At 40.3% G+C, this 12,465-nt stretch overlaps 1 protein-coding gene across 2 annotated transcripts; it reads left to right on the top strand.

Annotated features, from left to right (window-relative positions):
- The first annotated feature begins 2,925 nt into the window (after positions 1–2,925).
- LOC140340801 (uncharacterized) lies at positions 2,926–11,768 on the top strand. Of its 2 annotated transcripts, none has more exons than XM_072426188.1 (4): positions 2,926–2,977; positions 5,355–5,409; positions 7,707–7,823; positions 9,025–11,768. In XM_072426188.1, the coding sequence occupies exons 3-4, from the start codon at positions 7,734–7,736 to the stop codon at positions 11,581–11,583; spliced, it is 2,649 nt and encodes an 882-aa protein (XP_072282289.1). In that variant the 5' UTR covers positions 2,926–2,977; positions 5,355–5,409; positions 7,707–7,733; the 3' UTR covers positions 11,584–11,768. The 2 variants fall into 2 exon arrangements, with proteins under 2 accessions (XP_072282289.1, XP_072282290.1); XM_072426189.1 differs by lacking the exon at positions 2,926–2,977 and adding an exon at positions 2,982–3,117.
- Positions 11,769–12,465: the final 697 nt, after the last annotated feature.

Raw genomic sequence — 12,465 nt, 5'->3', positions numbered from 1 at the left:
TATTTATAAAGCTGTGAACCTGACATTCACTGAAACATTCCCTGATGGAAAGTCATCCAGGTCCATGTGTTTCATTGGCAGTATTTGGGTATGTTTTAACAAATATCAAATTCACTGCTTCATAAATAGACCCCAGTTGTGGAGATGGGAGGCCGGGGTGCAAACAATGTAAACGAACCTTCCATTTTATTGGAGAGTCCACTATAAGCCCCAAACAGATAAAAGTTTAAGATCGTCTGGGGGAATAAAATTCTAGCGTCGGCTTTTATTTGCTACCCTTTGCCAAAAAAAAATGTAGCATATCCGTTTTTGAGGATGCTCATTAGAATGGGCTGACTTAAAGCGTACCTAAACTCCGAAATGTCATTTTGTGTAAAAGGGTAGACAGCACGGTGGCCTTCGCACCGCTGGGTCTCAGGTTGGAATCCCAGCCAGAACGCTATCTGCATGGAGTTTGCAGGTTCTCCCTGTGTCTGTGTGGGTTTCCTCCCAAAAACATGCGGTTAATTGGCTGCCCCCTAAATTGACCTTAGACTACATTAATGACTATAGTTGGGACTTTAGATTGTGAGCCCCTTTGAGGGACAGCTAGTGATATGACTATGGACTTTGTACAGCTCTGTGTAATATGATGGTGCTATATAAATATTATTATTATTATTAAACAGGATTTATATAGCGCCAACATATTACGCAGCGCTGTACATTAAACAGGATTTATATAGCACCAACATATTACGCAGCGCTGTACATTAAATACTGTATATTATTAATAGTCCAGATAAGTAAGGTGGCCTAACAAGACAACACTGCTCCCTAAAAGATACAGTTCAGTGAGCCAATGCTGGCAACCTGGGACAGAAAGTGTGTTTATGACAGAATCAGATGGCTGGGAAAACTTCTTTAAAAAAATAGGGAAATAAATTCAGCCACCATATCTATGGACTAGTAAATTGTAGATTGCTGCATATAAACATATATTATTATTATTATTATTATTATTATTATTATTAATAATAATAAACAGGATTTATATAGCGCCAACATATTATGCAGCGCTGTACATTAAATATATCCTGTTTTGCAGTTCTACATAGTAGTTGTAATTTATTTCTCTTTCCTCAATGCAAGGCATTTGCCCTGTACAGATGTCCAATAATAGTCACTAAAAAAAAAATAGTGCACAGAAAGAGCTGTTACAGTTAGGTCCATAAATATTTAGACAGAGACAACTTTTTTCTAATTTTGGTTCTGTACTTTACCACAATTAAGTTTAAATGAAACAACTCAGATTATTATATATAGTATTTATATAGCACCATCATATTACACAGCACTGTATAAAATCCATAGTCATGTCACCAACTGTCCCTCAAAGGGGCTCATAATCTAATGTCCCTATTGTGGTCATATGTCATTTATACAGTCTAAGGACAATTTTAGAGAGAAGCCAATTAACCTCACTGCATGTTTTTGGGATGTGGGAGGAAACCCACAAAGACACGGGAGGAACCTGCAAACTCCATGCAGATAATATCCTGAGATTCAAACCTGGGACCTAGCTCTGCAAAGGCAAGAGTGCTACCTCTGAGCCACCATGCTGCCTATGCAGCTGACCTGCAGACTTTCAGCTTTTATTCAGTGGGTTGAACAAAAAGATTGCATAAAATGTGAGGAACTAAATCCTATTTTTACACAATCACTTCATTTCAGGGGCTCAGAAGTAATTGGACAATTGACTCCAAAACGGGGACATCCACGGAAGACAACAGTGGCGGATGATCGCAGAATCATTAAAATTAATTGTGGTAATGTACAGAACCAAAATTAGAAAAAAATGTTGTCTCTATCCAAATATTAATGGACCTAACTGTATGTTTTGTGGAGGGCAAGGAGTCTCCCCGCTATGCCCTCCCTATTAGAGAACTGTTCAGTTATCCGATGGTTAGCAGGGCAGATCACTTAAACAACATTGGGAGAACTGTCCAGACATTTTTTGTTTTGTCAGAGATGATCATAAATGTTCGACTTTTGGTATTCTAAACTTTTGTTAGGCTTTTTACTGGGTAATTTACCCTTCCTCTAGTGGCTAAGGTACAGCTCAAAACTATTATTGGAATAACTGAACTATGGTAAATCAAGAAAGTAAAATTGGAAATCACATTAATATTACTACTCCTTAGCCATATAAGTATAAAACAATTTCATTCAGGACAGGGCACCAATTACTGAAGGTCAAAAAAACATGTTTCATCAGGGGCTTTCTTGTAAAAAAAACATGCGCAGTGAGATTGGCATTTTTTTTTTTACCAATTGACCAAAAGACCATGCAGGATCACTGGGCTCGGTTTGTGGATTGTTCGAGGGCTTTTCACCGTTAAAAGTGTTTTTTTGTTTAGTGAAAGTTCGAATTTAAAGCAACACATGCTAAGACCAGGTTCAGGTCTGCAACGCATGGTATTGCTTGTGCCCAGCCAGCCTGCAATCCTGCCACAACGCACGGTACCGCATGTACTTTATTTGTGCGTTGCCGTGCGCTAGGAAGGACAGTGCATCTGTAAAACAAAACATAATAGCACATAAAGACGCCAACATTGAATTATTTATATTAATTGTGAATATTTTTTTTCGTTTTGTATTTTTTATTTATTTTTATTATTTTTTTTAATGGTTGGCATTTTGGTATCGTGCTTCTCTCTGGACATTCCTGCTTGTTATTTGTATGGCATGTGTCGAAGAGGGTTAAAGCCAGCTCAGCAGTGAAGGGGTTAACACATGCCTTGCAAAGCATCTCTGCAGCCCAACTGCAGGCTGTGTGCTTGTTGCATGATGGGTAATGTAGTTGGTGCATGATGGGTAATGTAGTTGTTGCAAACTTGCAGGACTACACTTCCACCCAGCATGCTGTGTGAGTTCAGAGTGTTTCCAGGTTGGAGCTCCAATGTCTCATTTCCTGGTTGCAGGGGTTATATTGGTGGTAAGTGGGGATTAGGAGAAACTTTGCAGGCTTTTTGGGAGTCACATTGCCTTCTCTGATTGGTTATTGTCTTGTGATGTACCTGTTTAAAAGAGGGAGGACAGTGACTTGCAGTCCTGGTTGCCCTTCATTGCATTCCAGTAAGTAGCTTTATTATTAATATTAATAATAAACAGGATTTATATAGCGCCAACATATTAGGCAGCGCTGCATGTATGCTAGCAGCAATGCTGTGAGATTCGTCTGGGGTTTTTTTTTGTGGAACTACAAAGCCCAGCATGCTTGTGGGACAGAGGCGGAAGTTTGCATATGACTGTTGTAATACATCATTTATAGTATGCGCAAGCTGTGGCTTCTGCTTTTGTAGAACAACAAATCCCAGCATACTTGTCAGAAGCGGTAGAGGTTTGCATGCAGCTTTTATAATATAGCAGATGTGTACCATTTTTGCCTTTTACTCTGTAGAACTATAATCCCCAGCATGCATGTCAAACAAGCTCAAAAATGTGCATGCATGCGCTGTAAAATAAGCCATATAAGGTTTCTCCCCAGGCCCTTTTAGCTGGGTGCACCACCCGGCACTTTTTGGGTGGTTACTAAAGAGTTTGGTCACAATACAGGGGTTGCCACCCACCTACAATTTCTTCCCACCCGGCTTATAAAAATTTCTGGGTTGAGCACTGCATATGCAACGACCTGTGTCTCTGACAGGCGTGCTGAGGCTTGTAGTTCTACAGAAGCAGGAGCCGTGAATTGCAGTGCAAATGCACCATCTTTTGTGTCTCTTGTAGAACTACAAGCCCCAGCAAGCCTGGCAGGACAACAGGAGCCTGGTACCTCCGTCTGATGGCTGTGCTGTGACCTGTAGTTCTACGAAAGTAAAAGCTGCAGATCACACATGCATACTTAATGAAAAAGTCATTTGCACTCTGTGGCTTATGCTTTAGTAGAAACGTCCCAGCATGCGTGTTAGACAGAGGCAGTTGGTGGCCATGTGCATAACACTTTTGCAATGAGCATGCATACGCATTTTGTGGCTTCTGCATTTGTAGAACTGCATGGCCCAGCATGCTTGTTAGACATTGGCATGCAGCTTGTTTTTCTCCTATTTCCAAGTACTCCTATTTCTTATTTATGACGTCATCATCTAATGTGAATACAGGTGTCTACAGATGTCTTAGGTGGTTGCTAGTGATCCGCCATGTTGGATTACCAGTATATGTCCGTTAACAACTTCCATTATATTATGGTTTAACAAATGCAGTGAGGAGCCTCATGCCTCTCAATGCATTGCAGTATGTCAAGCTATCTTCCTGCTGTCCCGGGCAGGGCTCTTAGTAAGATCGCCCCCCTGCCCTAGAAGACAGACAATTTGTGTTATTATCAAACAGAATTCATATAGCACCAACATATTACGCAGTGCTGTACATAAAATAAGGGTTGTGTTTACTATGTGTTATAGTACTACAGGTCTCAGCATGCAATACCTAGGATTACATGTGAACATCATAGCCTACATGTGCCCAACAGAACATTACAAATTCTGGTTCCTGTTGAAAAGGAATTGGACTACCTGCCTGCTACCAGCGGGTGATTACACTGATGACCCCAGGAAGAATCTCATCAATCGAGGAACAGCCCCTATAAATCCACGATAAAATATCAAAATTCTACCAATAGGTATGAGGATAAGAAAGAAAAACATTAGTGGATTTTTATGGCAATCAAACAAAGTTTTCTTGTTTCAAAAGATTTTTTAGGTGTATAGGAAATAAAAGCAAAATCTGATGTAGGTGAAGTTTGGCCAACTTGGCACTAGACACAATACAATTGCACCACTGTGACACTTCCAACATAATATGCTAGTTAGAAAAAATGTACAATGTGCAATTGCAATCGTCTTGGTTCTGACGCGTCTCGCCGTCCTAGGCTTCCTCAGGGGTGGTAGAGACATACGATACAAACTGAATTATAGAGTAATACTAGTCCGTTACCTTCATAAATCTATACATGCTATATACAATACCATCTTTAAGTATAACAATATAATAATAATAATAAAATAATACTAAGATATACTATACATGTGCAATAAAATTTTAGGGGATCCTTGTAAAAAGTGCAAATATTTTGTTAACCGTCCGACATGGTAAACTTTTTCCTATCCAGGGATGTTGGCAGTGCGGATTCTCTTACTAGGCCCTCAATTTAAATTGTTTCATCAAAGCACAACAATGGTGTTTGTAACAGAAGCAGGTGAGAATCTGCCTTAAAGGACGGATTAATCAATGGAATGTGTGGAATTAAAGTGGAGATTTGTTAAGGGTATACAAATTTCACTTATTTTATATAACTGTCATATTTTACTCTCTTACAGATATCACATTTAGAAATGGCTGCTCTTCAACATCCCCGAATAATCTGAGTAAAGGGTAAGCAAACTATAAGGGGAAAATTGAGTAAATACTAGATTGTAAGCTCTTCGGGGCAGGGTCCTCTCCTCCTGTATCACTGTCTGTATTAGTCTGTCATTTGCAACCCCTATTTAATGTACAGCGCTGCCTAATATGTTGACACTATATAAATCCTGTTTAATAATAATAAATCCCACCCCCTTCGATTAGTTTTTTTTAGGGATATTAGTAGTCCCAACAAGGAGTTCCATAACTATCCTAGGGGTTTGCTCAGATTTGCATTTCCTAGCATTTCACTGCTTTGAAAATATAAAGCAGAAGCCACCATGCTCCTTCTGTATTACTGAAACAGATGTGTTTTTATTTTTTATAGGTAGTGGTGGTTGTGTTACAGTTTTTAGGTGGTGCTGAGACTACATGTAGCATGTCATGGGCGGTACGCCGCTCAACTGCTCCTATGGATATGAATACTCATCAGACCTCTGCCAAGCATTTGCATGCCAACTGCAACACTAGGAAACCGCTCCTATAGCTTTTTATTTTTCAGGCATTTCCTAAAGCCCAGAAAATGTCTATCCTTCAGCTGCTCCTGGGCATTGGTTGAAATTGGGCCCCTGATAAGTGGGTAACTGCAATGTGACTTGGTGTTTGAGTCACAGCAGTCCCGGGTGGCTTGTCGTATCCTTACCCACTATTCTGGAAATGCTTTATCTAGTATAACACAGCTTTCTATTGTTTGAGACTCTTTTGTTCACCTTGGACCAATAATTCATCTGTATTACCCCCTTTCTTATTGTACCCTTCTCCCTTGTACTCCCCACTCCTCCATTCCATGGGCTCTCCATGTTGTCCTTCTTACTATCGCTACTTAGATGCTAAATTTATTTCCACTTCTTGTCCTCACACATGATGTCCTTGGCCTAGAGAACTTAATTAGGGCTCATTCCCTCCTAAGTCTTTGCTGTATTGCCAAGAAATAGGTAATTTTCTTTTATTTTCATAAAGCATTCATCATAATGCACTGTAACAGACTGCACAGTTTGGAATCTATCCTTTGAAAGAACCAGGAATCAGGACCTGTGCGCATTCTTAGTTTTCATACCCATCTGGCAAACCAGTTTTAGGAAGCGTACACATGTTCAATATTTGTCGCTGTAAATACCAAAAGAGCGACAGATGAATGAACAAGCGCTGTTCTGTTCTATGCAGAGGGGAGAATGAGCAAGCGGCACGCTGCTGTGCTCTTCTTCATTGACCTAAATTGTGGCCATTCTCCGTCGGTCATCCATGGATCAACCAGGATGGTAGATCCATGAACGACCAATGTACACGTCAGATTCTTGCCCAATAGGAGCGCGACTGTTCATTTCAGGCAGGAATCATCCGACGGGTGTTCATAGCCTTAGTCTGATGATGATAAATTTTGGTTTGGGCATTTACAGATCATTGGATTTGTAGCAGGTCTACATTTACACCGACACCCAATCTGACCTTCTCCTTCTTCTGCTGCTCTCTTCATTATTCCATCAGATAAGGCTGACTAATGTTCCCCTGCCAGCATGGCCAAGGTTCAGCTGCCAGCATTAGATGACATCCACAGTGGTCAGAAGGACAGGATTGCTACTAATTGGTTGGGTCTGCCCGAGGGTACCTCTGTTCAGGACCATGTGACTTGTGCATGAAAGTCTAAGGCCAAAAACTGCTGGTTGGGAAGCATTGCCCAGCATTTCTTGTTGGCTTGCTCAAGGTGGCAGTCACAGGGGAGGCTTGTGTGGGGTAAAATTAGTGTTTACCTAGCATTTAGCTCCCCTTGAAATGTGGTCTTTATGCCAACCTTTTATAAATTTTTTGGTGGGTTCCAATAATTATAGATTTCCGTGAGACTGATGGTGTAAGCTTCCTGTAGTCTTATCAGTCTGTGTCTCCTTCCATTAAAGCCAAACATAAGCATCATTGTCCATTGAACGACACCGTTACATGCTTATTCTATATTACTGAGACATTCTTAGAGTAATATGATAGATTTATGAGACAGATAAATGTATATCTCTCCAAGCAACCGCATCTGCTGAAACCCTCTGCAATGGTGGTGCATGTCTACTTGGCTGGTGGCAGAGCTTTGTCATTTCAAGAATTATGTACTTTCAAAGTAATTCTGAAGAGTTTTAAATTTTAAGGCTTGTAGTAATTACCATTAGGCAGCTCTAAACATGTTGGGTTGTTTTAAAGTCCTAAAATATAAGAAGCTAGGGTGTTTAAAAATGGGAAGCAACTTTCATCTCACTGTTATCTACTTTGTTTGTGTCACCTAACAGGGTACTGTGACCAAGTAGCTGTTTAGCATGGATATGTTTCATGGCATGGAGGTTGGTGCTGAAGTAGAACTCAATGATGGCTCCTCAGCATTAGAAGATCACATTTTAATAAAATTGGTAGGTATATTTATTTATTCTTCCAATTTGTGCAGAGCATTTGTGAGGTCGGGTACCACTGTTGGAGAAGACCTGGCTCACGGTTATTATTCCAATTCCATTTGTCATTGAGGTTCATTTGGATTGAAGAAGTAGGTTTTCTCCAAAGGTTGCCAGGGGTTCTTTGAGCATTGAGTAGTTTCTGCCCCTCAAGCCATTGTAAGTGACACCAATGATCTATTTGGCTTTCTGTAAGGGTGACAATCTTCCCATTGGCCAGCAATATAAGATGAATCCTTCCCATTGACCAACATGCAAATGTATTGTAAGCTGTGGATATAGTAATTCCCAGAAGACCTGAAAACAATTCTGTAAGGTTCTACCATGTTAAAAAAGGTCCCAGAAGGTTAGGTTGAAGTAAGGGCTTTGTACAAATCCGTTAACTTCCTCTAATCCAAACCCATTAAACCTTCCCTTTATGGAGCTGGCTTTGTATGTAGGTATGCTGGAAGAGAGCAGAGCCTTCCCAAACTGTTGTCACAGTCTCCATTATATCAGGTAACACCTTGGAGTACATAGATGGATGATTCACATCAGTCTGTGTTTTCTACAGAAACTAACAATCTAATGATTGTACAACACTTATGCTGATGGCTTTATGATATCAGTATGTTTGGTATTGCAGGAAGAAACACATTAGGGCACTAGCAGCCTTTGTTAGAACAAGTTTCAGCTGCCATGTGACCCCCTACTTTTTTTTCTTTTCCACCTGAAAATGCTATATGACCAAATATTTTTGGAGTTGTTGGACATGCCGTTCCAAAACCATGGAGATTGTCAATCTAGTAGGTAAAACAGCCCTCACTTTTCTTTCCACAGCCCTTAGAAAGTGTGGTAATTGTTGCCTGTTCGTTTAAAAGGGCACCACTGTTGGATGAGAGCAGTTTTCTTGCAGTAGGCATAAAAATATATAACAGAAAAAGTTTCTCCCCATGTTTTGTAAGAAAAACATTTAGAAGCTCCATTTTCTAAAATGTTTTGAAGCAGTACTGATGCATGGCTATTACCCTTCTTGGGTAGGTATGGTGTGGTGGCCAGGTGTCCACAAACGTTTGACCATATAGTGTATGGCTACATACATGTATATTATGAATTAGGACTTTACCAGCTTACTGTATTTTTGTTTTTGGAATTTATTGTTGCTTTCTCTCTCTCTCTCCAGGAAAATAAGCGGGACTTACCTCTATGGCACCACCTCCCTTACTTTGATGACTCAAGCAGTGACGAGAGCCTAGTCGAACAATATGTTAATTCCCTGTCCCCAGAGGTCAAGACCCTGGAAATGCAGAGTCCTGATACTGACATTAAGAATCGAGTTGTGGAAAATGATGAACTGGAGAAAAGTTTGTTATCCACCACAGGGACACAACCAGGCCTTTTTTATATAAATGGAGAACAAAGGGAAGACCATTCTCTTGTTTTGAACAATGCATACAGCAAAGACCTTCTAGCACAAGCTCTTTCTATAGCACCTTATTTAGAAGAATCAAGCATCTCTTGCACTGAGGCCCTCTCGTCCTCAAACTTTTCTCAGGTACAGCCTTACTCTACAGGGGTGCACACAGAAACCACTTTATCCTGCGGACAAGATCCAAGAGAGAGCGTGGGGAAGTACAGCTATTATGATACCCAAAAGCATTGTAACAAGTCAGTCAATCCTTTGGGGAGAAGCTTCAAATGTCAGCGGTGTGGGCGCCAGTTTGGGCGTTTGTACAATCTTGAGAACCATGTGTGCATTAAGATGGCATTAGGGGGCACGCAACAAAATAGCAATAACATAGAGACAATGAATAGGTTGGAGAAGATGTGTGCTGAAGCCCAGAAAGAGCTCCAGAGCTTACAAGGACAATACGGGAAAGAGGTTGAAGACATCAACCCTGGTTCTTCAGAAATTCTAACCTGGAGACAGGAGCCATTTTTGGGATCAGGAAGAGTCCTTCAAGAAAGCAAACGCGATGTTTCTTGTGGACATCACGAGTGTGAATCAGGAAGTACCTGCAGGCAAGCATTTTGCATTTCTAGTAATGACACTTCCCAAAACTTGACAGCCTTTGAAAACTCTTTTGTTGTGAATCTGACCAATTGTAGTCCAATATTTCCTGAAGCAAATAAGGAACAGGACTCGGCAAGACAAACAGAGGGTATCCATCCCCAGTTAGGTAAAATAAATGGTGAATGGACTAACTTGAACCACCATTTGTCTTTCCAAACCAGTGAAGAGAACCCAGCTGATACCACCAATACCTCTCATAATGCTACAAAAATTTACAAATGTCAAGAGTGTGATAAAGTCTACAATAAGCGTTGTTCAATTGCCAACCACATGCGTTGGCATGTCAAGGAAAAAAATTTAATATCCTCTATGGTAAGTAAACTTGTGGAGCCATCAACAGGAAGCCAGGAATATTATGGGACTACCCCGCGTGTCAGTACTCCTCTTCTAGGTCTTAAAAATGTTGACTGTGCCATATCAACTCAAACATTCACCTGTGAATATTGTGGTAAAGTGTTTAACAAGCACTGTTCCTACACCACTCACACCCTCTGGCATTTGAAAAGCCAAGAGCCTGTGACTGTTATTGAAGGGACCAACCAAGAAACAAGGAAAAGTGACACGGCATGTACTAGCCCTGTGAAAATCTTCACCTGCCAATATTGTGAAAAAGTTTTCAACAAACGATGTGCCTTCCTTTCACATAGTCGTTGGCATGTGAAAGAACAGGAATTCCAAAAAGAAGTTATAGCTGAAGCCCAAAGAGCTCTCATAAATGAAGAACACCTGCAGGACTTTGACATCAAAAACCCGTTGGATCATGACATCGCTTTTGATGGAGATTTAAACAAAGGAATGTCTGGTACCTGGGTTGATGATGGAAAAGTTCAAGGTTATTGCAGGCTAGTTAGCCAGCTAAGCCTAAATGAACAACACAGCATTTCTTTGTGTGATCAGGTTGTCAAAAAATGTGCAGAACATATAGAGGTAAAACGTAACCCGCAAACATCACTGGAATCGGTTTTTGAGCTTGCAGTAGGGGCTGAAGAGGTACATGAGATTCTGCTAAATAAGGCAGGCCTTGTTATTCAAAAAGCAGAGTATTATGGGATTGCTGAAGAAGTAGTGGAGGATGTTGCTCAAGTCTCTGAAACCAAGCTGAAATCTGAAGAGTCCCTTAAATTGCAGTTAGAACCAGCAGAGAAACAGGTCTTTGGAACGTATTCGGAACCAGCAGAGAAGAAGGTTGGTAGACCACAAGCTGAACCATCTGGAAAACCATATTCTCTACCAAGTTTGCCATCCAAGTTAGTGGCACAGTGTTTAGGTAGGTCTAAGCCCCCTCACAGATGTCGTGATTGCGGTGTCCGTTTCTATCAATCCTGGCGGGTAAAGCATCATCGTCTTAAGGATTTTCGGAAGAAGAGCACTTTAAAAAAGCACCATTGTGATTGCGGGCGAATGCCAGTTGGTTCCCTACACTTCCTGCTTCACCAGCTACAACATCTGGGTGAAACGGACTTCCTTTGCGCAGTGTGCAATAAGTTGCTACATGGGTATCGCCAGCTCCAAGCCCATAGCTGGGTTCATCCATTGGCATCCCAGTTTCAATGCAAATGTGGAACCCGCTTTACGAATCTGTCCAAATATCTCTGGCATTCTCTAAAGAACAAGGCAAAGTCCAAACCAAAACTGCGACTGACAGGTTGTCCTGAAACACTGGTATAGCCATGGTAGCTCTTTTAAAGGGGAACTTACAAAACTGGTAAAATTGTTTAAAGTTACTTAGATACAGAGAGAATATATTTTATGTGTAAAATGTTAGATGGTGTAAAAAATTTAATTAAAAACGGAAAGTATTATTTAAAAAATGGGTTTAAGTAAAGATTTTGAAAACAATGTTGATAAAATTATGGGGCCTTGCTTGAATTTTTTTTTATTAATGGGGTAGTAACTTCCTGAAAAGTGATCCGTACCTCGATGTTGGTTTGCTGGTTCTTGTAGCCTTTTTACCCAAATGGTCCCAAGCAGTGTCTCAGGTGACACATGGGGTTTCATTTGCTAAAGCTATCCAAGACTGGAGGAGATTCAGCAAACCCGGAACGGACCTGATACAGAATTGAAAACCTTTTAAAAAATATTAGGAAATGATTTTAAGAAATGCATTCCAGAATTGCTGGATCACCTACGTCCTCTCATAATCATTCATCTTCATTCAGGGAGGGACCAGGCAGGAAATTTAAAATTAAAAAGTATTTTTAAATGTACTGCTTTTACATTTAAAATACTTAATATGCATACTGCCAGGGAGGTTAATAAATCAGGCCTATGATGTAAAACTAAATTTAACATTACCCAGAGCAAAGCTGATATAAAAGCCATCAATAAAAATTAGAGCAACTAGAAACTAACCATCTAACAATCAAAACAGTGGTTTGTAGGAAATAACATTGCAGTTACAGTATGTAAACCTGAGGCCTAACCCAAAGAAGTCATACTTACTATGTTGGGCATAAGATGAAGCATTTCTGGGTAGTAATAGTAAAAGCAGGGATCTTAAAATGTTTATTCTTCAAAACTTTATGGTCTGCAGTACTAATGGTCAAACAC

The sequence above is a fragment of the Pyxicephalus adspersus genome, chromosome 11, assembly GCF_032062135.1.
Source record: "Pyxicephalus adspersus chromosome 11, UCB_Pads_2.0, whole genome shotgun sequence".
Taxonomy (NCBI): domain Eukaryota; kingdom Metazoa; phylum Chordata; class Amphibia; order Anura; family Pyxicephalidae; genus Pyxicephalus; species Pyxicephalus adspersus.
The sequence above is the reverse complement of the archived record's forward strand: the minus strand, read 5'-3'. Positions and strand labels throughout refer to the sequence as shown.